Source organism: Xiphophorus hellerii, chromosome 19 (assembly GCF_003331165.1).
Source record: "Xiphophorus hellerii strain 12219 chromosome 19, Xiphophorus_hellerii-4.1, whole genome shotgun sequence".
NCBI classification, from domain to species: Eukaryota; Metazoa; Chordata; class Actinopteri; order Cyprinodontiformes; family Poeciliidae; genus Xiphophorus; species Xiphophorus hellerii.
Genome location: NC_045690.1, coordinates 17,250,799 through 17,278,780, shown reverse-complemented (window position 1 = coordinate 17,278,780; position 27,982 = coordinate 17,250,799). Strand labels below are relative to the sequence as shown.

The following is a 27,982-nucleotide window of genomic DNA, read 5'->3' as shown; positions in this document are numbered from 1 at the left end:
AACAAATATTTGATAATTACTAATACTATTTACCTAACAGTTTCCCTCCCCAAAAGATTTCAGCACTACAACACAACTTGGAAACTTAAAATCACACAGACATAACTCTGAGGGTGTTCCAGGTTGTGGGATGTGTCATGCATCCCAACCTCATTGCTAACCTCAGCAATGAGTTGAGCAATGGCCAAAGCAGAACTTTCAACATGCCTGTTATGCAATCCATCTTAAGTTGTTATTGAGACTGGCAGTACCCCAGAAAATCTTGTGGTTCAGTTGCATTGTGGCAAATCACTGACCAGGCTCTCTCCGGGGAGAGAGTCATGCCTGAAATCCCTAACTCACCAGCAGGAAACAGCTACTGCTCTTGGAGGCCACTCAGCTTGTGTGGGTTTGTGTCTGCCTCATTTCCCCAGCCACCGACTCGTTTTCAGTCCACCTGGAAAAAGTGAATCATTATGGCAGAAGTGTTTCATGCCGGGGAGTTCGGAGGTGAAGTTCAGCATTACAGTGGTGGAAAACCTTCCTGCCGCTGCCCCACAGGTCTCGTTGCAAGAGCAGTTAAGCGTTTCCCCTCCAACAAGGATTTCTTCTCGGTTGTGAAGCATCTGTAAATCAAAGGCAATTGTCTGAAAATATGAAAAGTCTCAGGTGGTCTCAGGAGACAGTGCAAAAGTGCACTTCAATCCCAAATTCCTGGAATGAAATATTTCCTTATGTAGCACCAGATGGCTGAACAGCTTGCAGTGAATGGAATTGAAAAAAACACAACAATGTCTAAAGCGTTTCCAGAGAAATTGAAGTAAAATTCAGATTTTATTATTGGATCTCCCATCTGCCAAGTCAGTTTCATTTGTCTATTAGCTTTGCTTATTTATGAAATGAAAGTAAATACGCTGTACTCAAACTACCTCTCATTTGTCAAGTGCACAGCTGTGAAAGCATAACTGATTCAGCCAGCTTTTTAAATTATATGATTAAAGTTTGTGATCAACTGTTTATTAATGTATGAGGAAATAGTTTCAGTTCCCAGAGCTTTTCAGATCCTTCTCACACAAAATAAGCCAGAGGTAAAAAAAAAACAAAACAAAAAAAACACCTAAAGCACGTAAAACAAGAGTTTCTTGTTTTACGTCAGTCATCGTGTCTGTGTCAGTCAATAAAGTCAGAAGAGGTCGGGAATGGAGCGTCATCAATCAGCGGAGGAATTCGGTTGACTCACAGCCTAAAAATCAAAACACCACCTGGACAAAATCTCCCACACCGGTTTATGTGCATTTCTCTGTTAATTCCAGCGGAGTTGTTTTCTGATGTAATGTAGATGGTAGTCTCCAGCTGACAGCCTTGTTATATTGGCATCGCCCACTGGTCCAAAAATAAGCAAAGCTCGAAAATGTTCAGGTAGTGTAGGCAAGTCTAAACTAGTGCCTGAAAGAAGCTAGACTTGTCACGAAGCTCCTTCGAGTAAAGCCTGAGCAATGAAGGAAGGGTGTTAGCGGTCATATTAATGACCTTTAACGCGGTAATAAAACATAAAACCAACATAAAGTGACAATAAAACAAGTCTTGTGACAAGCTACATGACGTGGCTGCAGTAGTTGAGCTGTGTTTACTTTTAAGACGGCTTCAGGAAAAGTTACAGTTACTGTGTAGTGACATTGTGGACTGGTGGTGAATTGCCTACTATTATTATATACAGTATATTTAGAGGTTGAGTCATACAGTCAGGAATAGTTCACTGTTTCAGTACCTCTACAGTTATAATGGCACACATCATCCAGACTGAAATTGTCTTAGGTACCTTTCCAAAGATGTAATTTGAAGATAGAAAACTCATTTTTGTGGCCACCGTAGTCTGAGAGCTTCAGTATTGTGGACATAAACAGTAAAAAATAAAAACATATATTGAAAGCGTATTTTTTATTGTAGACTTATGCAGGATGTCAACATGATGAAAATCTAGTTTGAAGGTGTTGCATGTTTGAAGCAGAGCGATGTTTAGCAGCAGTCTTTAATGATGTTGGGAATATTGTTCTTAGCCAGTGTCAAGGGCCAACAGCAGCACTCAAAGCAAAAAACCCCAAACATATTTATCAATGGTGGAAAGTTTCATGTTAAGTTTATTACTTCAAATGCGTTTCTTATTTTCAGGTGAACTAAATATGTAGAGAATGCCCCTCTAAGTAGGACAAAACACAAAGCAATGTGGCTTATCATGTAGTAATTTATATTAATTAGAAAACCATTTATTGTTTTTAAGGAATCTGGCCTGCATTTGTTCACCTCCAAGTTCATAATCTAAAATACCAAAACTAGTCAAACTTAGACTGTGGGTTTCCACTCTGAATACATATTTGATAAAAACTAATAAAACTCATGGGATTGATGCTCATGGGAACAAAGCCCAAAATAGCATTTTCCATGGGTTTTTTTTGGGATAACAACACCTTAAGATTGAGTTAAACAGTAAAAGTAAGGTAAATAGCTGGATCAAACCTGGATTACGTTCAATTACATTGAATAAGAGAGCCTAACAGCATGGCTTGGGACCAGTATAATTGATCACTAATCAAAATTAAAGTAATTCTATCAGCATAAAAAAATATTGGCTTCCCAACATATATGAAAAAACAATATTTTTAAAAATAGCAAAAAGCTAATCTTTAGGATGAGGTCATTTTTGTTGTTTGAGAGCAATCCCATCAAACTTTTCCAAGGGATAAAAACGTGACTAGACATCAGTTTCATTATATTTCCTAAAACTGAACTTTTAATGTTCTGTCTTACTTTTTTTCCCCAAGTATATGTATGCCATATGAGGAGGAGGGGTTGCGAGGTGTTTTGCCCATCTTTAATCAAAAATAATAAAAAAAGTAAGCTTAAAAAAGCTTTTTGAAACTATTTGTTGACATGTAAAAGACAGCTCACGCAGGCGTGGGGTTGTGTCACAGTCTGCGTGGTTGGCCTGCACGTTTGTGTGTCTGGCAAATCTGCTACTGCTTTCCCATTCACAGACAGAGACCAGAGTCAGACACTGGCTGGCTTCGCAGCAGAGGAGGGGAGATAAAAAAAAACAAAAAAAAAAACCTCTCCTCCCGCAGCTGAGAAACCAACAGCTATCAGAGACGTGAAGTCGACGCGATGTCAAACACGAAATGCTACCGTTTAGTTTGCGGAGACAGCTACCAATAAGGAAGAGGCTGCAGAAAGTAAGGAGTGGGTGAGCAGTGACAGCTGGATACATAAAGCGAGGGATTAGAGGTCCGCACGTGGGAAAGAAAAAAGGGACTCGCTTTAACACGCCAGGTGAGTTCCGCGAAGCTTTACACCTGCCGAACAACCGCATGTAAGCACGACGTTTTACCCAAAAGAAAATGGCAAAACTTTATTTTGTGTTGTTCTACCTTCGCTTTGTGTTTAACAAGCGACTGCGTCAGCAACCTTTTTACCACTTTGCGGTGATTTCAGAGCGAATGCACGCGCTCACCTACTGACAGTGCGCGTGATGGTGTTTCTTAATAATAAAACTTGGTGAACCTCACATTGTAGACTTTATGAGCAATGGTTGTCGATATTCTTTATCAGCTTCGGAGAAGACAAACACGTTGAGAAAGTCGTCATTGTTTTTTTGTTTCGTTCTTTCTTTTTTAACAAACAACGGATAATTCGCGTTAATAATTAATCTTTAGGGAATTCCTAAAGGTCAATGCTTTAGTCCTCATCATCTCTGCATGTTTCCACGCTCCTTTGACGTACTAAATTCTAGCGCCCGGGTTTTAATCAGCCAGTATTTGCACAGACAGAGAGATGTCCTTGTCAAAAATGTGACTTGGAAGGAAAAATATCCCAGACAGTGAAAATTCCTGCCAGCCCAAATTGAATCTGGATGTTGTCCAAACGGAATAGTTCATTGCTATTACTGTAGGCTGTGCTTCTGTCGATCCACAATAACGGCACTGTTTTCCTGTAAACACGGCTTTAACTTGAAATTATTTGAGGCAAAATTGAATGCATTGTGTTCTCAATGTGATATTAGTGGTCTAATGAGTTGCAATTTGAGGTTATAGATTTATGTTTTATCAGGGAAGTTTATTGCATTTCATCAATAGATTAATGTAAGTAGAATAGAATTCACATTCAGGTGCCTAAAAAGTTATTTTATCAGTGCAATTTTACAAAACTGGAGATCAAATTTTATTGACTCATTATACCAGTACAATTTTGACCATTATTGTGGTTAACAGCATGAAAACCCAAAATTCACTTCATAAAAAAAAAAATGTGCACGGGAATTTCTGCATCAGTGTAGCGTGGGATTTGAAAGCATTCAGCCCGTGTCTCAGCTGAGGTGTTAATGAAGCCTGGGATGCTTCAGAGGCGGCATTCGTCTTGTCTGCGCTGCTGGCTCTGGTGTCTCTCATCTTCCTCTTGACAACCTGTCATAGACTTTCTATGGGGATTATGTCAAGCCAGAGTACTGTCTAATCAAGTGCAGTGATGACCATGGACATTAAACTAGGTATTGGTACATTTGGTGGTGTTGACAGGGGCTAAGTCCTGCTGGAAAATTGAAATGGCATTAAAATAAAGCTCGTCTGCAAAGGGAAGCATAAAGTATTGCAGCATTAACTGGCTTCACTGAATTTAGACACATTGGAAAGGCTTCAGCACATGGCATTTTCTTCTAAATCATTACGCACTGTGGAAACATTTCAACTGGACCTCAAGCAATTTGTATTTCTTCAATTCAATTATCCTCCAAACTTTGAGATCTTCATTTCCAAATCAATTCAAACTTTTACCTTTTATCTGAATAGAGGACCCTTGTGCAAAAATAGTTCTTCACATTCCTTTAGAAACTGTGGTTATCCATTAGAACCTTTCTTTGTTTAGCTACATTTTCTTTTTACCACTCAACTTTCTATTAATTTATCTTTTTATTAATCTTGTGCTTTACTCAAATTTTCTGAAAAACTCAGTTCTGTGATTCCACTAGCTGTTAGACACAATCAGCAACATTAACACATATAAGTATTAAAATTTATTACACTATATGGATGTGTTCATGTGTATACCAAAGTCAGATTAGATGTACCTCTCTTCAGTAAAACTATCTGAGCCACTTGAAATGATAAATTGTTTCTTTTCATGCAGGAAACCAGGGGCTAATTTGCTCTGGTAAGCCATAAAATATGTTATCCCCTATACTTCTTCATCGTTATGTTCAGCTGGCTTTGCCCTTGCATGACTTAAAGTCATTTGGTAACATTTTCCTGTGGGCAGAAATAAATGTATCTTCTGTTCTATGTCAGTTTATGGAGAAAAGGGAGAGTGTACTTGGCGTGCTTGTTGTCCTACAAATTTACACTGATATTTGAGGCACTGGAGGAAGCAAAACCTCTGAGGCTGTAATCACCATTCCTGTCTTACAGCAGTGATTTTCCTTGTGTTGTGAATGTCTGAAACTCATCTTTTTTTTGTATGCATTTAATAGAAAATTAACAACATAAAGATATGCAGCATCTTTACCTCAGAGTTGTAGCTATTTTTTCCTCTCTATGCACATGCTCCTGTGTGTGCTATTCATTGTGGGCATACACAGACATTCATTTGTTGCATTTGCCTAATGCACTTTCACATTTGTATTGTTAATGCCTCATGCTGTGGCCTCGCCATATAACAGAGTCATTGCGGTAATGATCCCCGCACTGTTTGAGATATCGGTTAGTAAGTGCACTGCATTTGCTTTTTTTCTACTATTTACCCAGTTCCATCTCAAATGTTTTACTGCTGTAAGGTGCCTGTAAACAATGAGCTCATTTGGGGGGTTGGCATGCTTTTCAATGATGCATGCTTAGCTTAGCCCACATCCTTCTCAGCTTTATACCTTCAGCATCGGCTGAGTCATCTGGGAAAAACTGAATGAATGCTTTCAATGTGTTTTTTCTTTTGTTAAGGGAAAAGACTCTGGTCTTGTTCAGTATGTTAGTTTAATGGAGTGCTATTCCTCTGAAGGATTTAGATTTTTTAAATGTAATATACAATGCACACCAGTGGAATGTACTTTACTCATCTTTGTTTGTCTTTTGTCCAACACGGTGCAATGGAAATTTAGCAGATTTTCTCTATAAAATTGCTTATCCCATAAAATGAAACTAAAATAATAAGGCTATTTGGAAAAGTTAAAAAAATTCAGAGACAAATTCTGAGCCACATAAAAAGGAGAGGTATGTCTCTCTTGGATAAACAGGGTATGTACTCAATAAAAAATGTAAACATGACTTCTGAAATAGACAGTCAGGATGTAGACTTTCCAAATAGGAAAATGTTTGAACATTTGCTTAAGGTGCATTTCCACTGCAGGAACCTTTTTTTCAGGAATATGGGTAGTTTCCTAGAGCCATCTTTGTTTTTGTTTTTTTTTTTATTTTATTTTTTTTATCTCAGTTGTTTGCGTTGCAGAAACAAATGCAAAACCAGATCAGCAGTGTATGCTTACACAAGAAACTTGTCCTTGTAGGGAGCTTGTACATGTGGGATGGACCTAATCCTAATGGTTCCCATGGTGTTTTGTCGTTGGAGGGTTCTGAACGTTTCTGATGGCTGAATATTCCCAGAAATTAGTTTCAGTTTTCTTCCATATTTGAGTTCAGTTAGAGCTTACATTTTCTGATAACTTCACAGCAGTCAAATCCATCCACTCATGTTGAATGTTGCAATGTTTTGTGGGGTTTATGTCATAATACAGCAGTAAAATCGTTCAGTCTTAGGGGAAATATCGCAATATTTCCCAGAGGTTTTCCATGTTGGGTTGTGTGGGGGTGGTAATCAGTTCTAGTTGAATCTTTCCATAACGTTTGGTGTAACACTTCTTTTAAAACATGACGGTTATGAAAAAAAAATGTTTTTACTGTTTTAAACAGGATATTGTCTGTTGCAGGTAGAGATCTGTGTTCCCAGAGAAAATAGAAGAGTTAAGCAGAAAAGTGTTCATTATCACCAAAGTCAAAATATGTACTTCTTGCCCTCCATGCATTATTCAGGCAAGTGGCTGAAATAAGTTTTTTGCTGTATGTTGGCTGGGCTCCACATTATAGATAGGTCAAGGAAGGTTTTTAATCCTGGGAAAATTCAGAGCAAACTTGTTCCTGCGTTTCAAAAGGAGTCAGTTGAGGTGGATTGGGTATCTGATCAGGTTGCCTCCAGGGAGCCTCTCTTTGGAGATTCGCAGGTGGACTTCAGAAACTGCTGGAGGGACTATGTATTCATTCTGGTCTGGAAACAGCTTGGGATCTCCTAAGAATGAACTGAAGAGATTGAGTTTTTGCCTCCTGGATCTGAGGCTTGTGCCTCTCAGATGAGCAGAAACCATGATATAGCAAATATAGAATTATGCTCTTAATTTCTTCAAATAATTTGTAAATATTCAGTGTTTCTTACAGAAGAGTTCTACTGTTGCATAACTAAAATGGAGAAATATCACAGACTGACACTTAAAACTTCAAAACAAATTTTGAGAAAATAATTTCTCAGTTTTCTGACCTGTGACATTTAATATCTAGTCATATGGTAATACACTCATTCAGTTACTCTTACTGACATGAACCTCTGCTTATTTGTTTTCATGGACACAAGGAAACTGTGGGAGTTTTTCCCCCAGGTCTTGTTCAGAACTTTTGAGTCAACATGAAAGCCATGCATGAAAGGCTGCAGATGTAGCAAAGTGTTTTGCTACGTCTTTCGTACATCTCAGAGAGCTAAGTGCAGAATGACAGAAACTAATTTGTCCTCCCAAGTTTCCAAAGCCAGCCAAATATGTGTAGGAGGAGTAGATATGAGCAGCTTGAAGAATACAATTAATCATTTTTTAGTATGTTATCTGGACAAATCATTATGTCTTGTACTTTCAGATAAAGTTTTCTGCAGATATTATTACCTTACCAAGTTTAGCTTAAACCCCAGATTCAAGTAAAACCTCTACCACTGTCATTGTCACACTTGATTCCCGCTGCTGGTCAAACATACAGTAATTCTTAGCATAGCTGCAGCCTTAAGAAAAGGGGAGGTTTGTTTACATACCAGCAGTATGTCAGTATGTCTACTAAACAATCTTATTTGAGTAGAGGTGCAGTCAAAATGACTGACTGAGAGAAATAAAATTATCTTTTGGAATTACCTAGAATCCAGAAGTAAACTCCCTACAAAATGTGTGGGCTCATCTGAAGAGAGCTGATGAAGAGATGCCTTCACAATCTGATAGATACTGAGAACTGTCAAAAGACCTTTTTTTCAATTTTTGCAGCTTGTTTTTTAATATGGGTGTATTGAAAGTTGAAGAACTCTGTACAACCCTATCTGTCGGGACCTATAACTAATAACGTATACCTCTAAAACGTAAACGTTGCTGGATCAGGGTCAGAAAAATCAATTTTACATCAAAAGAAATCTACTTTAAACATTTGTCATCTTTTGCCTTTACAGATTTTTTTCTCCATTTGTTAAATAACACTTCCTACTTACAGAAGGATCATGGTTAAAATATACTTTGGTTATGTACCTGCTATGTGCTGGCTGTTATAAATTAAACATTTCGATCATTACTTCACTTCTGAAGTCTACGTTCTCTTTTGCCTGGTCTTGAGAGCAGGACTGTGTACTTGTTAAAGAAGTGACTGTGCACACCAACCCACAGACCTCACTCCAGTAAGCTCCCAAGAGACCAGTAAGCACAGCCTGAGCAGATTTTACTTTATCCCGCAAAGCAAAGGAATGCATAAGAAAAAATACTGGTCCTTTCACTCCTGTGCACCATATAACCTCAGTTAATGAAGTGTTTTGGGTGAAAATGGGGTGACAAACAGTACTGGATGTATGTGCATTGCCTTCACTGCCACAGTAGCTCCTTGGCTACAGTTGTTCAGCCTTGTGCTGTTCGGGTTGTGTAAGACTTTACAAAGTCAAACCATAAGCTGCACACTAGCTGGCTACATTTCAATGCCTGGAGGTTTCAGTCCCCTCCTCCTCATATTCCTACTTGTTTTCCTCCTTGTGTCCCTGTCGTGTTATCCCTTCTCCCTGATGTTATGCTTCGCTGGGCCACCTGAGGGAAGATGTTCTAGTGACTGCTTCAGGGGTAATAAAGGGAGCTACGAGACCAGGGTTCGTTTGACCAGTTATTTCTTTGATTTTTAACTTTCGTGTGCAGCTTGGTTACTAACAGGCAAATTAAATAAAAACATTTGCTTGTAAGGAACTGTTCTATGTTGTATAAAAATCTCTAAAAGGTAGAAGGAAGAATTCAACGCTGTAAATGTCACTTTCAAAATTTGCTTTCTGGCTTTTCGTGCAGTTGGTCATTTGAAACGTAGACGTCTGTGATCCAAGTTCCCGCTGTGCTGTACAGAGCAAGCAAACTCACAGGTTGTGTGCTGCTGAAAAACGATCTGAAAACTTTATATTGCTTTATTGATCTGTTTTCTCTAGATACACATTGCCTGAGGGATTGATTGTAAATCTTAACTTTAAGTTTTGGTTCATTTTTATGTGGGGGTGAAATTCTGCTGCTTTGATGGGAGGCTAGTAAATAATGCAGTCAAAGAAATGAATGCTCTGATACAGAAAGACACGAAAACTAGTTTTAGATTGGATGCCCATTTACCACACTATGTACTTATTAACGTTCTTTTGTCAAGAACAGTCTCAGTTTAGCAGCATTATGCTTGAAAACTATGCAATGTATAGCATAGACTATAGTTTAGCATGTTCAAATGTACCTATTTTTAACATGTTTGTAGGTTATGGTTTTGTGATTTTTAACTGTGTGTGCTCTGACTTTTTGTTCTGCTTACCTGATAGAAATTAATTAAATCCTACATGAAGTTTAACAAACTGTTTTATGCGAGCAAGTGTTTTTGATGAGAGGATTGTTTAGTGGTATGCCTTGCTTTGCCTTGCTGTAGAGTAATTCATCCTCAGGTTGAGACTGACAGAGTGGTTTGTCAGCACTAAGGTGGCATATGTGGTATATAATGTTAGCTGCTATGTGTCTCGAATGAATGCCTGCGGCTGAGACAATGATTAAGTTCCACGGGACTCTTGAGGGCATTTAGATCTAAATAGCCCACTTCTTTATGACCATATACTGCACTTGCAGATAGTGAAACCAAGGTAGCATAGTATTTCCTGACATCAGACATACTGCTGCTTTGTTTCCAATGTGTCCCACCTGTCTATAAGATATACATTTACTGGTAGATGTTGGTGTGTAATGATGGGGGGACAATTTCTGTTCTGCATCAGGGGAACTTGACAGTTTTTCAAATGGCTTTAGCTGAAGCCATTTCATTTTTGCAAGTACCTTCAGAGCAAAATGCAAAAACAATGTAGTTATAAGGAATTTGAAGAATGGCTAAAGTAGAGCAACAAAAATGCATCTCACGTTGTTGAGAGGGTTGTTTTACTTTTTCTTTTTTTCTCTTTTCATTTTTGTTTTAAAGTATCAATAAGAGATATAGCAAGTTGCAAGTGTAAAGATTCAGATGTTGATTTTAAATGTGTAGTTATTCAGCTGACACTTTGTTCATGGTGAGTCTTATTTTTCTGATATTTCAGATTTTGTGCTGGTTAAATATACGTACATATATTTTTTTCTATAAAAGTAACACCATATCAGGACTTTTGTGTTCTTCCTTCAGGACACCCACTGTTTCACCAGTCTAATTTATTGCATAAGTGCTGTTTTACACAACAGTTGGTGTTTGGAAATATTTTTAATGATGCTGACCAGGATTTTGAACCTGTGATAGATTAAAACCTGCACTGCAAACATGGTTTTCACATAGCAGGGATTTTCTCCTGTGGAAACAGAATGAAATGGTGCTAATGAGGCACCATAACTGGAAATGGATTGATGAAAAAAGTTAGGATACAACTTCTGATTGAAGAATACCATTCTTGCTTCTTTTTCAGTGAAAACTTGGCCTTGAGTTAATATGCAAACTCTAAGATGCAGCCAGAATGTCTGCAATATTTGTGGTTTGACAGAAAGCTGGTGCAGCAAGCCTGAGTTTTTTTTCTTGAGCATTGCTTTTTCTGTAAAGTATTTAGAGATGTGAATACTGTGTGCTGTTAACACAGTGGGCAATTTCCCATCACAATAAGGTAACAAAAGCTAGCACCCATTTTTTAAATAAAAAGTAGTAGTAGTTTGAATGAGGTGATGATATTTCTGTGCTAGATTGAGGTGATTATTAGCTTAGATTAAAAATGATCTCACTTACAGATCTTGCCATGTGAATTACAAAACGGTTATGTTCAGCTACCTTAAAATAGGCAGAGCTATTCCCCAGAGATTGGTCCTGGAACCACGTTCTCACAGTGCTGAATTACACTTTCAATTTGGTTATGCAATTTATGTGCTTGCAGTTTTGTGATGCCTAAAAGCTAATTTTTTGGCAAACCATAAGACTGTTGCTCACCATTGTTCATCCTATTCTCTGGTTGGATAATCTTTTTTTCTTCTATAAAGTCAGACATCGACACTTTGGAGAAAATTAATATCAAATTTTTACAATTATGATTCTTGGTACAAAATATTGTATAGATGAACCAAGTATATGTTGTGGGTGTTGTACTATAATCTAAAAATAACACTCGATAAACTATTTTATGCACTTCTTACACTGACATTTAAAATACACAAACAAGTGGTTGTATTTGATGGACTTCCAGAAGTGTTAATTAGAATTTGACTCTTTACACAATGCAGAATATCCTTTTTCTGCCTAATTAAATTTGCTGTGTCTGCTTTTCTCTCCTCCTCTTCAGTGAAGATTGGACCCCTCCATTTAATCGTTTTTCATCTGTTTATTTCTGCCTGTGTCAGAGATGAGTGCCAAGTCAGCCATCAACAAGGAGCTCTTCACACCTCACGATGAGAAGATGCTCGCTGGTGTACAGGTGAAGAGGAGGACAAAGAAGAAGATACCTTTCCTGGCCACTGGTGGCCAGGGAGATTACACGACTTTCATCTGCCTCTCAGGTAGCAACATCTCTCTCTCTTTCTGCATTTGAATTTAAATTACTTTTATCTATGCATCTGTCACCTTCCGCATTTGCTGTGCTTTTGCAACCATTTCAGCATTTGCAACATGGCAATCCTAAGTGTTTTTCTGATATTTTTACTGGCAGGGACGTTTATTTTTACTGTCCAGATAATGCCATTCTCAATAAGTTCAGCCAAAAGACATGTTGTCAGTCCTACTTAAGTGGATTAGATTTGAATTTGGAGTGAATATTTAACTTTGAACTCTCTGTTTGTGGCTTATTCCTGCTTAGCAGCCGTCATCATTCCCACTTTTCATAATTCACTCAGAGGCAGCTCAGCTCCTTCATAGTATGTGCTTTACAGCAGGTTTGCAACATAGATTGTGTTGTTACCGCTTCATTGTTAGTAGTTGTTTTCTGCCTGAAGTCCATTGTAAACCTCCAAACAGTACTTAGCCGAAGTGCATTGTGATTTAAAGTTTAGCCTGCAGTCTTCACACCTGCTTGAAGTTTCAAATAGCAGTCCGTTTTGACCCAACAATCAAGTGTCTGCTAGAAAGTGAAAGATTGAGTGGAGTTTTATTTTTCACCATGACAATGAAAGTGAAAACACATCAGATGAATTAAAAGAATGTATTGTGGGGAAAAGCAAAGGTTTGGATTGGTCTAGTCTAGACACAGAACTGAATACGGTAGAAAATCCGTGAAGTCACCTGAGGAGGGCTGTGGACAAGAGATGTCCTCACAACTTGATAGATTTGAAAAACCTTTGCAGGCAGGGTGAACATATGTGACCTAGTCAGGATGTGGCATGGTGGACCACTGTCAAAGAAGGAAAAAGTCTAAATCAAACAAAAAAAGCTGATTAAACAAATCCAGTTTAAAGGTGCATTTACTTACACGACCAGGGAATTCGACCTTTTTAAATACTTAGTGTTTTTAGACAATGTTTCTTTTTCCATTGGATTGTACAGGATAAATATCAGAGTGATACATATATAAGTGATTTACCAAACAGAACAGCACTAGGATGTGTCTCTTCCAGCAGCTGTGTGTGTGGCAGTTCTAGTCAATACCCTGTAGCTGTAGACATTACCGTTTTGGTTTGACTTGAAACACTACTTTGTAGGTAGTAAAGTTGCTTACTATTTATCTGTTGTGTTCAAGAGGTCTTTTACTCTAACACTACAGCTCAGAAGTTAGCTACGTATTTTAGAAGAAAGGCTTTTTTTCCAAGTTATCTACTGATGAGTCATTTCTCCTTTCATGTGGAAATTATTAATGTTCACACTAGCTTGTAATGCTCACCTTGTTAGATCTTTAGGACCAGTTTTTTGCTTGGCTTAGAGCAGATTTAGGTTGCACAATACACCTTTTTTATTATTACTTTCACAAATTTAAATGTGTAGCTTGCTGGTGTTTTTGCAGCTAAGAACTCAAGTTGAGATTTAAGTGTATTTCAATATTAAACAGAGCTTAAACAGAGTCAGATCTAGAAGTTGGTTAACACAGGCCCTAGAGGACGGGAAATTGACACCCCTCCAATGGAATTAAATTAAGCATTTGGAGTAACATCATATGAATCACTGAACAATGGCCAGACACATCTGGAAGATTTTAGTCTATTATTTAGTAAGTTTGGAATCCATCTGTTATTTTAACACATCTTGACCTAAAATAGCACAATTTCACCACACGGTAAGAAAATGTTCACATTTATTTATTTTTTTACATTGGGTTTATTTATGTATTATATGCATTTTATTATTACGTTCTTGAAAATGATTGAATGAATTCCGGCTCATTAAAAACCATGTTCTTGTTGCTTGATTAGGCCTGTTTCCCCTTCTGGAGAAGATACAGTTACTACGAGCTGACATAAAAGAAAGATTACAACATTCCTCTCACTTTTTCTGGCAGACTCATCTGGTTTGTTTGTCTTCCTATTTAAGGCGTTGTCTGGTTAGCAACCACTACACTGCTTATTGCAACCATGTGTAACAAAGGCTTTATTGCCTCCTTATGATGACAGTATAAAATGCTATAGTATTCAGTTACAGTATCTTGAAAAAGTACTCAAGACAATGAGTGTTCATGACCTTTTTTGCAATCTGTATTGTTACAACCACAAACTTTAGTGTGTCTTATTTGCACACAATTGTGAAGTGGAAGAAATTTTTTTTTTTTTAATTAAAAACTTGAATGTGCCTATGTTCAGCTTCCTGGTGAAGCTTAGTAGAACCACCTGTCCTTTTAATTATGGTCATAAGTTATTTGGAGTATGTCACTGCCAACTTTGTCTAGCCTTTGTCTAGTCTGTCTTTTTTCCTAAAGGTAGTCAGACTAGATGGACAGTATCTGGAAATAGGCAATTTTCTAGTCTTGGAACTAGAAAATTCTCAATTAAATGTAGCTTTAGACTTTGACTATGCTATTCTAGGTATTAAATTCTTTTTTATGATATTATTTGTTCATTAATGTTCTCTCGAACCTCTGAGGCCTTCATAAAATAACTGGATTTACACTGAGATTAAATCAGACTCTATTCAGACTCTTTTGTTGAGTCCAAATAAAGTTTGTTGTATTGGCCTTTTGTAGGAGCATCAGATTAATAAGGGTTTGAATAGATTTAAATAGATTGGCATCTATTTCATCCTGTTTAGGTTTTTACTTTAGACATTTTGAAAAAAAAAAATTCCTTCCAGTCCAATGGCGTCTTTGTTTAAGTGGCATGAATGCTTTGGCAGGGAAACGTATAGAAAGCTTATGCATCAGTTTTCCCAACTTTTCAAATCTTTATCATAAGAACAACCAGTGTCTCTAATACAACTCATATGTGAGCAAACATGCTCTGCCAATATGTCTCTGAAGATTTTATATTAGGAACCAATTTTAAATTCCTCTCAAGTTATTTTAGTGGAGGATTTATAGATGTATTCTCATGAGTTTTCACTGGAGTCATGGAGTTGATCCTAGCTGTGTGGATGGAAGAGTTTGATGTGCGAAGTTAAGGACTGAAGCATTTATTTACTGCTTATGCAGCACATATGAATAGTTTTTTTTCTGCTTTGTTCTTTAATGGATTTAGGCTGACTTCAACATTCTTTTTTCCCAGTCAAAATGGATAGAACAGACATTTCTAATCCTTTAATAAGAGACAGCAAGCAATTTAAAATTTTAAAATAAAACGGATCCCTATCTGATCACATAAACTGACCTAACTTTCACAAGTAAGAGTTTGCTTCTTGTTGTATTTGGTGCTATCTCATGTGTGTGAGTAGAATTGACAATTATCTGCTAAATAAAAGAGCTACTCCACCAGGCTTGCCAAATGTATTGATTTCCTGCTTTCTGTTGAAAAATCTCCTGACTCAGCTGGCGCGTTGTAAAACACGTGGGATCGCAGTGGCTAAGGCACAAGACAGTGTTAGAAGCTGTCTCATGATTGCTTCTTTTTTTCTTCTTCAGCCAATAAAGCATTGTTCTGAGCTTTACTCATGAGTTTCTTTGTGTGTACTGTACATTGAAACCATGAGCAGCCAGCTCATGCCTCCTCAGAGCTCGTTGGATACAATGGGACTTTGAGTGTGCAGCATGTGTGTGATTATCTGTGAGAGCACACTGCGTGTTTATGAGAGAAAGAGGGGGATGGGAGTCACTGACAGCCTCATGGTTACAGTAGCAGAGAGTTGATGCCTGAGGGCCGTACAGTGGCAGAGTTACACAATCTGTGGGATGTCATTACTGAAGAAAACCCACAGTGTTAGAAGATGTCCTGTGAAGACCCCCACAGGCGCCTTACTATCAAATTGAGCCAGATGAAGCACCAGGAGATCACTGCTTTTCTAATTTCTAATCTCATAGCTGAGGTGCTGTCACAAGAGAGAGAATCAAAGGATCTTCAACTAATATGTAAAAAGTCTCATGCACGCAGTTTTAAAATAGTAATTTGTAGCAGATCTTCCTCTTGCCTGTAGTTTAAATTATGCAACTTCCCCTGTGGGTGCAGTGTTTAGCTTTAGCTTTCTTGTCAGTGTGGGGATTTGTAAGGCTTTGTATTGTCTAATTGCTGAAAGCATGTTTGTATTCTATAAAGAGTTGCATTTATCACTGAAATGCACAACAAAGAGCTTAGGTGGCTTGCAGTTGGTGAGCAGCATGCAGTCAGGATAACATGTGGCTCAGGTCTGGTTCTGCTGACTTGGCAAACTGTCCTTTACCTTCAGGGGGAAGTTTAGAAAAGAGTCTCACCTTAGCTTAAAGGAGCTGCAGTAAATATTTTTCTGTCACAGGGCAATGATGTGCTCTGGAGTCTGTTTAATCCTGCTACAAGATCTAATTCAGAATTGATTTGTTTTGTGATGCTGTTACTGATGAAGCTCAGAGTTAGCAGTCAGGCCTCAGAATTTCATTCCCTTTTCTTGATTTTATTCCCAGCTTTTTATGACCAGCAGGGGAGAAACAGCCTGCAAGCCCAGTTTCTCGAGGTGCCTCATAACTGACTTGTCACGAGCCAGTGTGCATAAGCATCCATTTTTATTTATTCAATAGTAGGAATAGACATTCAGATGTGAAAAGGCTGCACATAAATTTGAATTTTATCTCTACTTTATGCACAAAGAATAACTTTATGGCTACTGCAGTGAAATTATGTTTAAGACCAACATAATTTGGTTTGTTGCCTGTTTAGTGTTGAGCTTCGGAAGGCGTCTTTGATCTTAAACAAATGTATATCTGCACAGAACCATGTGTGAATGCTTCAACAACACCAGGAATCTTGATGACATGAGAGAATGCTGGAGGTTTGCCAGAAGCAGAACATGGGCCATATCGGTCGGTGAGACTCCTCTTTGATCACTGGACATCATGTGGTGCCTTTACGATTGGACTTCAGAACTCAAACATTGGGCCGCCCACTGAAAGTTTGGCAGCAGAGATGTCAGGGCATTTGAGCAAGATAAGAAACATGGATGGTCCAGTGGAGGCAGCTTGTTAGTCAGCTTTGTATTTTTGTTTTCTCAATATTCTAATCTGATGGAAAAATATCTTAGCTGGGTTGTATGCGCTTTTCTTATTCAAGCTAAAATATGTTGATATTTTTACTTCTAATTTTTGTGGTTAAGTTTCTGTGCATGTTTGTGTTTTTTAGTTATCACGCCTCATCAGCTCTGGAGGTTTCTGAAGTAAAAATGAAACCACTACATTAGTTAGTAGACATGATGGTCAATGTGCTTGTGCTCAGCATGTTTGTGTGATGTTGTGTGTTCGTTAACATGTTTGATCTTGTCCCGTACATGTGGTGCATTTGTTATAGAGACAGCAAATTACTTTTTTTTCATTTATTTTCAGTGCTGAGTGAATTCACTGTTTCCTTTTAAGGCCCTTTGGACTATAGATTGCCACTGTGACTGCACAAGATTGTGCATTGCATTTCTGTACTTTTAATGTCACTCATTTTGACTGGTCTAGGGATTATTGATTGGCTGGAAGATGAATGTGTAGTTTGCTGATTTATTAAAGTGCTTAGTGTGGTCAGCGACTCCCAACACTTAACCTTGGCAACTCCTTACATTTCATTCTTGTAGCACTTTCACATTAATATATTTCATTTGTTGTTGTTTTGTTTTTTGCCACTGTTTTTCCTTTTTTAACTCTTTACAAGCCTTAAAAGCGCCTTACATAAGTATCAATACTACTTCAAATTTTTACAGTTTTGTCAGGTTAAAACCACAAACCTCACTGTATTTTAGTTATAACACAAAGCAGTCGGTAGTTTTTATGTAAAGCTAAATAAAAACACAACCCCCCCCCCCCCGAATTTTACGAATGAAGACACGAAAAGTGTACAGTGCATTTATGTTCAGCTTTCCTGAATTAACATTTTGTAGGATGATCTTTTCCTGCAATTATACCTGTAAGTCTTTTTGAGAATGTCTTTGCCAGCTTTGAACATCTAGAGGCAAAATTATGTCCACAACTTCAATCATATTAGGTAGAAATGAGATTTGAACATACAGTTTATAACTCTGCCCACAGATTCTCACTTGGATTTAGGTATTTGTCTCTTAACACATACTGAATATCATTAGTTTAAATGATTCCATAGCAGTTCTGACTATATAGGTTGTCCTCCTGGAAGGTGAATCTCCACTGCAACCTTAAGTATCATGTAGCTTCGTTATGTTTGTTTTTCCTCCAAACACAGCATTTTTGCCTGTAAGCCATCAAGTTGTGTTTTGGTCTTACTCTTCTTGCCACTTCTCGCCTAAACCACAGACTTGTAAAGAGCATGACCAACATTTATCTTATCAACAGATTCTTCCAGTCTGAGCCTAGCATCTTTGCAGCTGCTCCAGAATAAGGGCCTGTTGGCTGCTTATGTGATGATTACTGTTGTTTCCAAGCCTGTCAGTTTAGAAGGTCAGATCTAGGTATTTTTGCACTACTTTATGTTATATGTAATACCTTGAACCTTCTGGTCTGGCCAGATGTCCATTAAAGACCCATCTGTTGTTGTGCCGGTGCTTTGTATTCTGCTGCTTTTAGTCAGTTGTATAGCAGAGGTGACTGATGCTTGCTTGCTGGTACTCAGAGAGACAAGGGACTCACCCAGAACCAGATACACCAGAATGACACTTATACTGCATTATTATACTGTATGCTTGTGCTCCTATTCATTTGTGTATACTATGCATACCAGCTCTTCTTAGTGCCGTGCAGTGCTATACCAGACCTCATCTACTGTAATTTGATTCTACAAGCTGAACTCATTTTTGTATGAGTTTTACGATCCTCTTAAAGTTGGATTGCCTGGCTTTCCATGCCAACCTTCTCCTCATGTCATTTCTTTAAATCTTACTTTGGTAAAGAATAACATCTTTTAAGTTAAAGGCATGATTTAGAGCTTCATTTTTCGGGACAAGAAATCTGAAAACTGGAGTTACCCTAAGAAAAGAGGATTATTAGGATTGAATTACATTTTGTGTAAGAATTGTCTACATCTGCTCACAAATAAGGAAACTGTTATGTAGGGGTCAGTAATTAATTTTGCACATTGCCGTGCTTGAATACAAATAGGTCATTCATGCATTCATGTTGCGCATACAACATATCTGTTTGACTGATTGGATGGCCTTCTGATCCCCTGTATGCCCACATTTGATAAAGATTTGCAGACAGCTATAGGTGAAGAAAAAGGAAGGGACAAGTGCGGAAGCTTTTGGGTTGTTAGTGCCAGTGGAGTTATTTTGCCAATCTCTTTTTTTATTATCATCAATTTAACTGATGTTAACCAGTTGTTCCCCTTTTATTGTTCGACAGAAGCTTATGTTGTGATTTTTATTCATCAAGCAATATACAGGAACGGTAAATTATGTCTTATAAATTGATCATTTGGATTATTTTCGGAACATTAAAGCCCAAGGAAAAGTAGCTCTATTATCAAATTATTAAAAGGTTTTACTTTTATTTGGGGGGTTGTGCCAGTCAAACCTTTACCGAGTGACACCAATTTGCTTTTTTTTGTGTTTAACCTGACTTGTTGTTTTTCCCAGTCTTTATTTTCCTTCAAAGCTCTGACACATCTGAACTCTCTTTTGTAAACTTTGCTCTATTTCAACATCTAAATACATAAAAGGAGGAATGTGCTGCTGGTTTCTTGGTAGACGTTTTAAATTCTTCTTAATAAAAAAAACCAAAGGAAAGAACAGTCTGTTATTTCATGTTTACAGTCTGAAAAAGTGTGTGGTTTCCATTTTGTTGCATCCAATGAAGCAAGGTGATTGGCTCCCACCATTAGCTTTCTGAGCATGGCTTTTATACAGTAGATTACTGCATAGCAATATTCTAAATTTAGCAACAATTTACTATGTTGCTGGCTGGATGGCGTGAGACCCAGCAGGTTAAAACTATTTCATTTATGCATCAACATCTTATGTTATTCTGTGACTAGTTATGATTTACTTGGTTGATTGGTTTACAAAGTAAATGTCCATTACAACAGCTCAAAATGTTATCTTTTTTTTGCCAGCAGATGTTGCTTTGATCACCTTACTTGCCTTTGGCACTTCTACCCCCAGCTGCATCCAAACATTTAATCTTTTTAGGAATTCAGTCTCCTCTTCTGTGGCCTCCCCAGAAAGACTCCCGAAATGGCATTACTACTCAGAAAGTATAATAAAACAAGTTTTTATTTCTCTTTGAAAGTTTTCCTTCTTTCGAATTGTCTTACATAATTTTTTTGATAAACGAATGGAAAATATTTTGTGTACTAGCAGCTGATCATGTGGTCTTGTTCTCTGTCACTTGTTCTTTCCAACAGCGCACACACAGAAGCTCACAGCAGGTGTAGATGGTAGATGAAAAGCTCGGGTTCGCTGTATGTCGCCTTTGTTGTGAGTGGGGCTGTGCATACAATGCCTCTCTGTGTGGAAATGGTGAGCCTGTTTCGTCCAGAGTGAAGTATGCGTGTCTGTGTATCCTGGGAATTTTATGCATACCTCAGTGGTTCTCAAAGCTCGCTTCATTGTACTTTTCTGTGCAACATGAGCAGCTCCCTCTTCCCACTGCCCTTGAACTCATCTTGCTCACATCTATAAAGCTTCTTAGAAAAACACTAGAGAGAATGACAGTGTTTTTGCTCAATAATGCTTTAACCTCATAGGGTGTAACATCTTACCAAATTTAATTTAATCTTCAAATCACACTGTAAATTTATTGTCGGAAAGCTGAGAAGGTCATCACCACAAGGCAAAATGGTAAGCCATTTTGTATTTAAATAAGATGATTTGAGCATAGTTTTAATTTCAAAGTCAACGTCAAGAGGTGATGAGTTGTTTCTACATTACTAATGCAATGTTAAGAACTCAAAATTATTCTCTTTATTTATTGCTTGGACCACTTTGTTCAGTGATTCAATTCAAGATTACCCACAAATGTGTGCAAAAAATTTAACTCAGTAGTGAAAATAGGTTAAATCAGTGTTTCTCAACCTTTTTATAACAAGTACCACCTTTGTAATTGCTCTTAATTATTGACCCTGCACATGCTTTACTGGTTGAATGATCAGGGTAACAGTAAAGTCCATGGTAGTTTAAAATGAATATGCCAGAGTTTGCCCGCCAGCTATCGTCTTCAAATTTTTAACTTACCACGAACAGAATATGTCTCTCATAATAATCAAGATCAATACAAATGACAAGAAATGCCATTCTGGGTTACTCATGACTGCTCCGTCACTTCAACACATTTATGGCTGATCAGAATAACTAAATTTGTCGCACCCATCCATTTACTATTTTATGCAAACTGTGGAATGTCAGCATGTGTAGTACACGTGAAATCAAACATGTATATTGGTAGCATACAGAACTGCCACATCACTTCTTACATCTCATCACTGAGGTGTCAGATGTTGTTAGTATCTATTTTATTTCTCATATATTTATTTCTTACAGACATCTTCTATTCTTTTTATTTTTTTCTATGTAAAACCATACTCAGAATCTATTTTTTCAGCAGAAACCTTAGGGTAACTCGCTCATTGTAATGTAATGGTTTCTATTGTTAGGGCAATGCGTTTTCTCACGTACGTAATTTACAAAAGTAAATTCTGTACGTGAGACAGATGTTACTGCTAAAATGGAAAAAGAGAGAAGATGAGCATAGAAGTAAAGCAGACGAAATAAGGGAATGTACAACAACAAAAATAAAAACAAAATAAATATTGTCAGGCCTGGTGAACATGATGGTTACAGTAAAATATAAATGTGGTAGACTTCAATTGTTTACATTCCTCTGGTAGGAGTTGGATGTGCGGGAAATTTCCTATGGAGACATATTTCTGACATTTTGTAAGAGTAAACAATACTTTGAGTGCAATGGATCGAACGTGTAGTAAAACCCCCTTTTTAAAAAGTTAATTAATATTTAAAAAGACCTGTTCAAAATCTTATACACAATAAATGTTCAACTACAAGATAGTATTATTGTTCACTCGAACACATTATGACTTGGGGTTTAGACATATTTGTTTAGACAGACTGTTTCCTTTTGATTTCTATGCAAGGGTGTGTGCTGGTTTCTGAATGCAGTGGAAGTGTTGTCCGCACAATTACAGCAGGAAATGGCCTGGGTAAATGAGGTATTGTTACCATTAGGGAAGTAATATTCTGAGAACAACATCACTTTATACATGTTTTGATCCAGGGTATTTGTCCTTCATATGTATTACTTCACCAGCAGTCCACAGACCTGCACTGGAAAAAAGAATAACGTTGTTTCCAGCTGTTGTTTTTTTGTTAACAAAGATTGTTCCCCACATCCTTCCTCTCATCTGAGCTGCATTATGTAGAGGAAGAAAGATAGAAGAGATATCAAACAAGTGAGCCTAGATAATGAAGAGCACACGCTTAGTCAGCCATTCAAACATAAAATTGTAAATCAACTTTATTTTACTTAATTGCCTGTAAAATTAATTTCACCTAAAGTCCTAATTATCCTAAATCAGTATCAACCCAACTGGTACACACAGAAGATGCAACAAATCAGTCCATAAATCACAGTTTGTGAAATAAAGTTGAATGGCATGTAAAATGAGTATTGAACACGTTTACCAAAATATATTTATTAGTTTAAAAATATTTTTATTAATGATAATATCAAGGTAACTCCTTTAGTAAGCATTGTTCAGGTGTAGTCCTGCACCATTTTGACATACAAACTACCTTCAGGACCTAAAGGTTTGCTGGGTGCCTAAGACCAATTTAATTTTTATAGTTAAAAACAAAAAGCCCTGAGTATAATTACATTAAGTTTGCAAAGGAAAGAACTCTTCAACCATAATCAAATGCTATTTGTATAATACCTTGGTAATAAGAAATCTTTTTAATAGGCTATCAAATATTATTTAACCTGTTGTATATTGCCTTACTAATATATTTCAACTGTCAGCTTTCAAAAGATTATCAAAGAATGTTCAACACATTGAACACATTTTGTTGATGTGTTCAATACCAATCCCTGTGGTTAGACTTTATTACATTTAATTTATGAACTAAATTGTTTTGATATGTGTATTTGTCATCAACATCTGGTGTGAATTTAATGTTAATATCTCCAGTCGGAAGAATATTTACAGAAAAAGAAGTGGACAAGAGTCTTGCATTACAGTGTGAAGACAGCCATGAGTAATTTTAAATATAAAAGATCAGGATATAAATTAATTTTTGACACTGACCACTGTTTGCTTTCATGTCTCAGTTTGCAGCACACCAAAGTGTCATGCACATTCACTTTTGATGTTCTTTTTTAATCTCCTGTCCATTTTTAATATCCCAGTGAGAAGGTTTTGTGAAAAGGAACAAACTATACCGTTTCTCACTTGGCCTCTGTGAACAAGGAGAGTCAGGATGTGAGCGACGCTGAGATCTAATGAAACAATAGGCTCAGTTAGCTGCTTGGAGTTCTTTGTTCTATTTATTCTTTGTTCACTCACATCACACTATGTGTTGACTAATTCCAAATGGGTCATTGTAGCCTCTTATTTTTAATATAGTTATGTTTTGTTATGTTTGGCCTGATAAAACTAGAACGTCTGCAAAAGCTAGCTGTAAAACACGTGACAGGAATGTTTCCTGTAAACACATATCTTTTATTAAAATTACTCGCATATATTTCTGTGCAAATGTAAAGTGAGTCATTCTCATAATATTTTATTGTAAAAACGTAACTGCATTTTAGCAGTAATGTAATCTTGATACCTTTTGAAAAGTAAGAATAAACCTTTGTACAGATTTTTTATCACTTCCTATTTTCTTTTTTTGGCACACGTTCAGAACTTGAACGTTTTGTTACATCTTGAAAGTTAAAAGAAAGACTTTTTTATCTAAAGAATTACAGTTTTGAATCTGACATGAGAGTTTAGCTGGGATTCAAACTTTTTATGTACAGATTCCATCTGCAAATTAGTTTAATGTGGACTTAACACACAGTAAAAAAAAACAACTTAGTTGCATGTTGGAGGTAAATTGGGACTACTACTTGAGGAAGCACTGGGTTATAAGGAGGAGAGATATTGCTGTAAATGGGAGGGAAGTCCCAACTGTTTTCACTTTCTGAATTTACTGGAAAGAAGTCAGGTCTGATATGGAAAAGGAGGCAGCGAGTGTTCCTGATCTTTAAACTTTTATTGCTAATGATTTAGAAATTACTTTACATAGCTCAAATATCTTGAATAATTTCTTTTTGCTACAGGAACAAAATGTCTTCACACACTATTGGTGTTTTGTGTTGCCCTTATTTACAGTTATATTGACATAAAAAGTTATAATAAGCTTCAATTTCTTAAGTGCTGGTTTTCCACCAGGATCCTTCTATCTACTTCTACCAAAATATGTTTTCCTAAGTCATGTGATACAAGTTGCACAGTTGAAAATATATGTGATCTGTTCTGGCAATAAAACCTCTGCAACAATTTTACCAAGTGTTAAGACCTCTGGTTACTTGGTAAAATTGATTAAATGAAATTACTTAGGCTTCTGAAATGGAAACAAAATCAAAACTTCGTGTCTGTTTCATTGCTTTAGTCTTTTGTTTCCACAAAATCCCTTTTTAATTTTCGTTGTAATGATTAAACTGTTCGGCTTATCCACTGCTCAGGTTGGGGAACCAAATCTGTACTGAAACATTTCTATTGGTGGGGAAATTCTCAATAGGAGGAGGAACTATTGTCAGAAGCATATAACTGGGAAATATTTAAAATGAACTCTATTTGGTTTTTTTTGTGTGTGTTTTTCAGAAAAGGGAAAGTTTTATGAAACAGGTAAAGGTTCATTCTTTGAGTGATTAATGTCACCTGATGTAATTAATTCAAACATGTATCTATGCTTGCTGAGCTTGAGGATTTTTCTATCATTTTAAAACCACTGGTATTGATTCTGAAGAGAGGCACATAGATTTGCTGACCTAGCGTGTCTGCAGTTAACTCTATAAGTCTCTTTTAAGGGCAGGAAGTGGATTTATCTATGGCCCAAGAATGGAGAATTCTGCCTTCCAAGCACATCTGAGTCCAGATGCTGCTGTCTGCAAGAAGACGTGGAGAGCTGTACTGTGAAGTATCTCATTAGTCACTGTTTTTCGTCTTGCAAAAAGAGACACTTAAATTACACTGTGAGGAGTAGAGAAGAGGTATTTCTAAAAGCAGATCCTTTGGCTGTCTGTCACTACCATAAGCTTTAAATAAAACAGCAGGAAAACACTAAAAAGATCAGTGGTAAACCAGGATGATGAAAACCGTTAAGATCAGATCTGGCTCACTACTTTTTGATTTACTGGCATTGGTATGAAAATACAAGTGTTGTGAGGGTCTGCTGGGAACGTCTGGCGGAATCCCCTGTGAGACGGAGCTTTAACTCCCATCTCCGGCAAAACTTCGAACACGTCCCGGGGGAGGTGGGGGACATGGAGTCTGAGTGGACCGTGTTCCGTGCCTCCATTGTCGAGGCGGCCGATCGGAGCTGTGGCCGCAAGGTTGTCGGTGCCTGTCGCGGCGGCAACCCTCGAACCCGCTGGTGGACACCTTCGGTGAGGGATGCCGTCAGGCTGAAGAAGGAGTCCTATCGGGCCTTTTTGGCCTGTGGGACTCCGGAAGCAGCTGATGGGTACCGGCGGGCGAAGCGGCATGCGGCTCGGGCGGTTGCTGAGGCAAAAACCCGGGCGTGGGAGGAGTTTGGAGAGGCCATGGAGAAAGACTTCCGTACGGCTTCGAGGCGATTCTGGTCCACCATCCGGCGTCTCAGGGGGGGGAAGCGGTGCAGCACCAACACTGTTTATAGTGGGGATGGTGTGCTGCTGACCTCTACTCGGGACGTTGTGGGCCGGTGGGCAGAGTACTTCGAAGACCTCCTCAATCCCACCAACATGCCTTCCACTGAGGAAGCGGAGCCTGGGGACTCTGGGTTGGGCTCTCCAATCTCTGGGGACGAGGTCGCCGAGGTGGTTAAAAAGCTCCTCGGTGGCAGGGCCCCGGGGGTGGATGAGATCCGCCCGGAGTTTCTTAAGGCTCTGGATGTTGTAGGGTTGTGTTGGTTGACGCGACTCTGCAATGTCGCATGGACATCGGGGGCAGTTCCCCTGGATTGGCAGACTGGGGTGGTGGTCCCCCTGTTCAAAAAGGGGGACCGGAGGGTGTGCTCCAATTATAGAGGGGTCACACTCTTAAGCCTCCCTGGCAAGGTCTATTCAGGGGTCCTGGAGAGGAGGGTCCGTCGGATAGTCGAACCTCGGATTCAGGAAGAGCAGTGTGGTTTTCGTCCTGGTCGTGGAACGCTGGACCAGCTCTACACCCTCGGCAGGGTCCTGGAGGGTGCATGGGAGTTCGCCCAACCAGTCTACATGTGTTTTGTGGACCTGGAGAAGGCGTTCGACCGTGTCCCTCGGGGAGCCCTGTGGGGGGTTCTCCGGGAGTATGGGGTACCGGGCCCTTTGATACGGGCTGTCAGGTCCCTGTATGACCGGTGTCAGAGTCTGGTCCGCATTGCCGGCAGTAAGTCGGGCTCGTTTCCGGTGAGAGTTGGACTCCGCCAGGGCTGCCCTTTGTCACCGATTCTGTTCATCACTTTCATGGACAGAATTTCTAGGCGCAGCCAAGGTGTTGAGGGGATCCGATTTGGTGGCCTTAGGATCTCATCTCTGCTTTTTGCAGACGATGTGGTCCTTTTGGCTTCATCAGATCGTGATCTGCAGCTCTCGCTGGAGCGGTTCGCAGCCGAGTGTGACGCGGCCGGGATGAGGATCAGTGCCTCCAAATCCGAGGCCATGGTCTTGAGCCGGAAAAGGGTAGAGTGCCTTCTCCGGGTCAGGGGGGGTGTCCTGCCCCAAGTGGAGGAGTTTAAGTATCTCGGGATCTTGTTCACGAATGGGGGAAGAAGGGAGCGGGAGATCGACAGGCGGATTGGCGCAGCGTCTGCTGTCAAGCGGGCGCTGTACCGGTCCGTCGTGGTGAAGAGAGAGCTGAGCCAAAAAGCGAAGCTCTCGATTTACCGGTCGATCTACGTTCCCACCCTCATCTATGGTCATGAGCTTTGGGTCATGACCGAAAGAACGAGATCGCGGATACAAGCGGCCGAAATGGGTTTTCTCCGTAGGGTGGCTGGGCTCTCCCTTAGAGATAGGGTGAGAAGCTCAGTCATCCGGGAGGGACTCAGAGTAGAGCCGCTGCTCCTTCACATCGAGAGGAGCCAGTTGAGGTGGCTCGGGCATCTGGTCAGGATGCCTCCTAGACGCCTCCCTGGTGAGGTGTTCCGGGCACGTCCCACCGGGAGGAGGCCCCGGGGAAGACCCAGGACACGCTGGAGGGACTATGTCTCTCGGCTGGCCTGGGAACGCCTCGGGATTCCCCCGGAGGAGCTAGAAGAAGTGGCTGGGGAGAGGGAAGTCTGGGCCTCCCTTCTGAAGCTGCTACCCCCGCGACCCGACCTCGGATAAGCGGAAGAAGATGGATGGATGGATGGATGGATGGATGGTATGAAAATGATGTTTTCATGAGTAGACTAGTTAAAAACATATTTAAGTATAGAGCGTTCTGCTAATTTACATTGCACAATTTCACTGGCTATGATTTCTTATCTGGTTTAACTTCTAAACTTTGCCATTAAATTATATTTTATTGATATTTAACAAAGCCCAAGACAATGTGTTGCTGAGTCTTGCTGACTCCAAAGTCAAAAAGATGCAATTTTTTCCATAAATGCTAAAAATTGTAGAACCTTCATGTAAATCAGTTTATACAACCATGTACAGCATGGCAGATTGTGGTGACATCTTGTTTCCCAGGCTCATTTGTTTATACACCATTACAGATTAGAAACTGCTGATTCTGTGGTTCTGCATTAGCTTGTCTTTTATGTTTTTGCTGCAAACAGGTCAAATTACTGTGGGACAG

At 38.8% G+C, this 27,982-nt stretch overlaps 1 protein-coding gene across 3 annotated transcripts in view; it reads left to right on the top strand.

Moving 5' to 3' along the window:
- The first annotated feature begins 3,001 nt into the window (after positions 1 to 3,001).
- Positions 3,002 to 27,982, top strand: part of stxbp6 (syntaxin binding protein 6 (amisyn)) — a 52,463-nt gene continuing 27,482 nt past the window's right edge. Inside the window, exons 1-2 of one of the 3 annotated variants that reach the window (XM_032547206.1) lie at positions 3,002 to 3,303; positions 11,882 to 12,037. In XM_032547206.1, the coding sequence (XP_032403097.1) occupies positions 11,884 to 12,037 (154 nt within the window). In that variant the 5' untranslated portion in view covers positions 3,002 to 3,303; positions 11,882 to 11,883. Of the gene's footprint in view, positions 3,304 to 11,857; positions 12,038 to 27,982 lie in introns of those variants that run through there. The other 2 variants (XM_032547209.1, XM_032547208.1) reach the window with 2 other exon arrangements.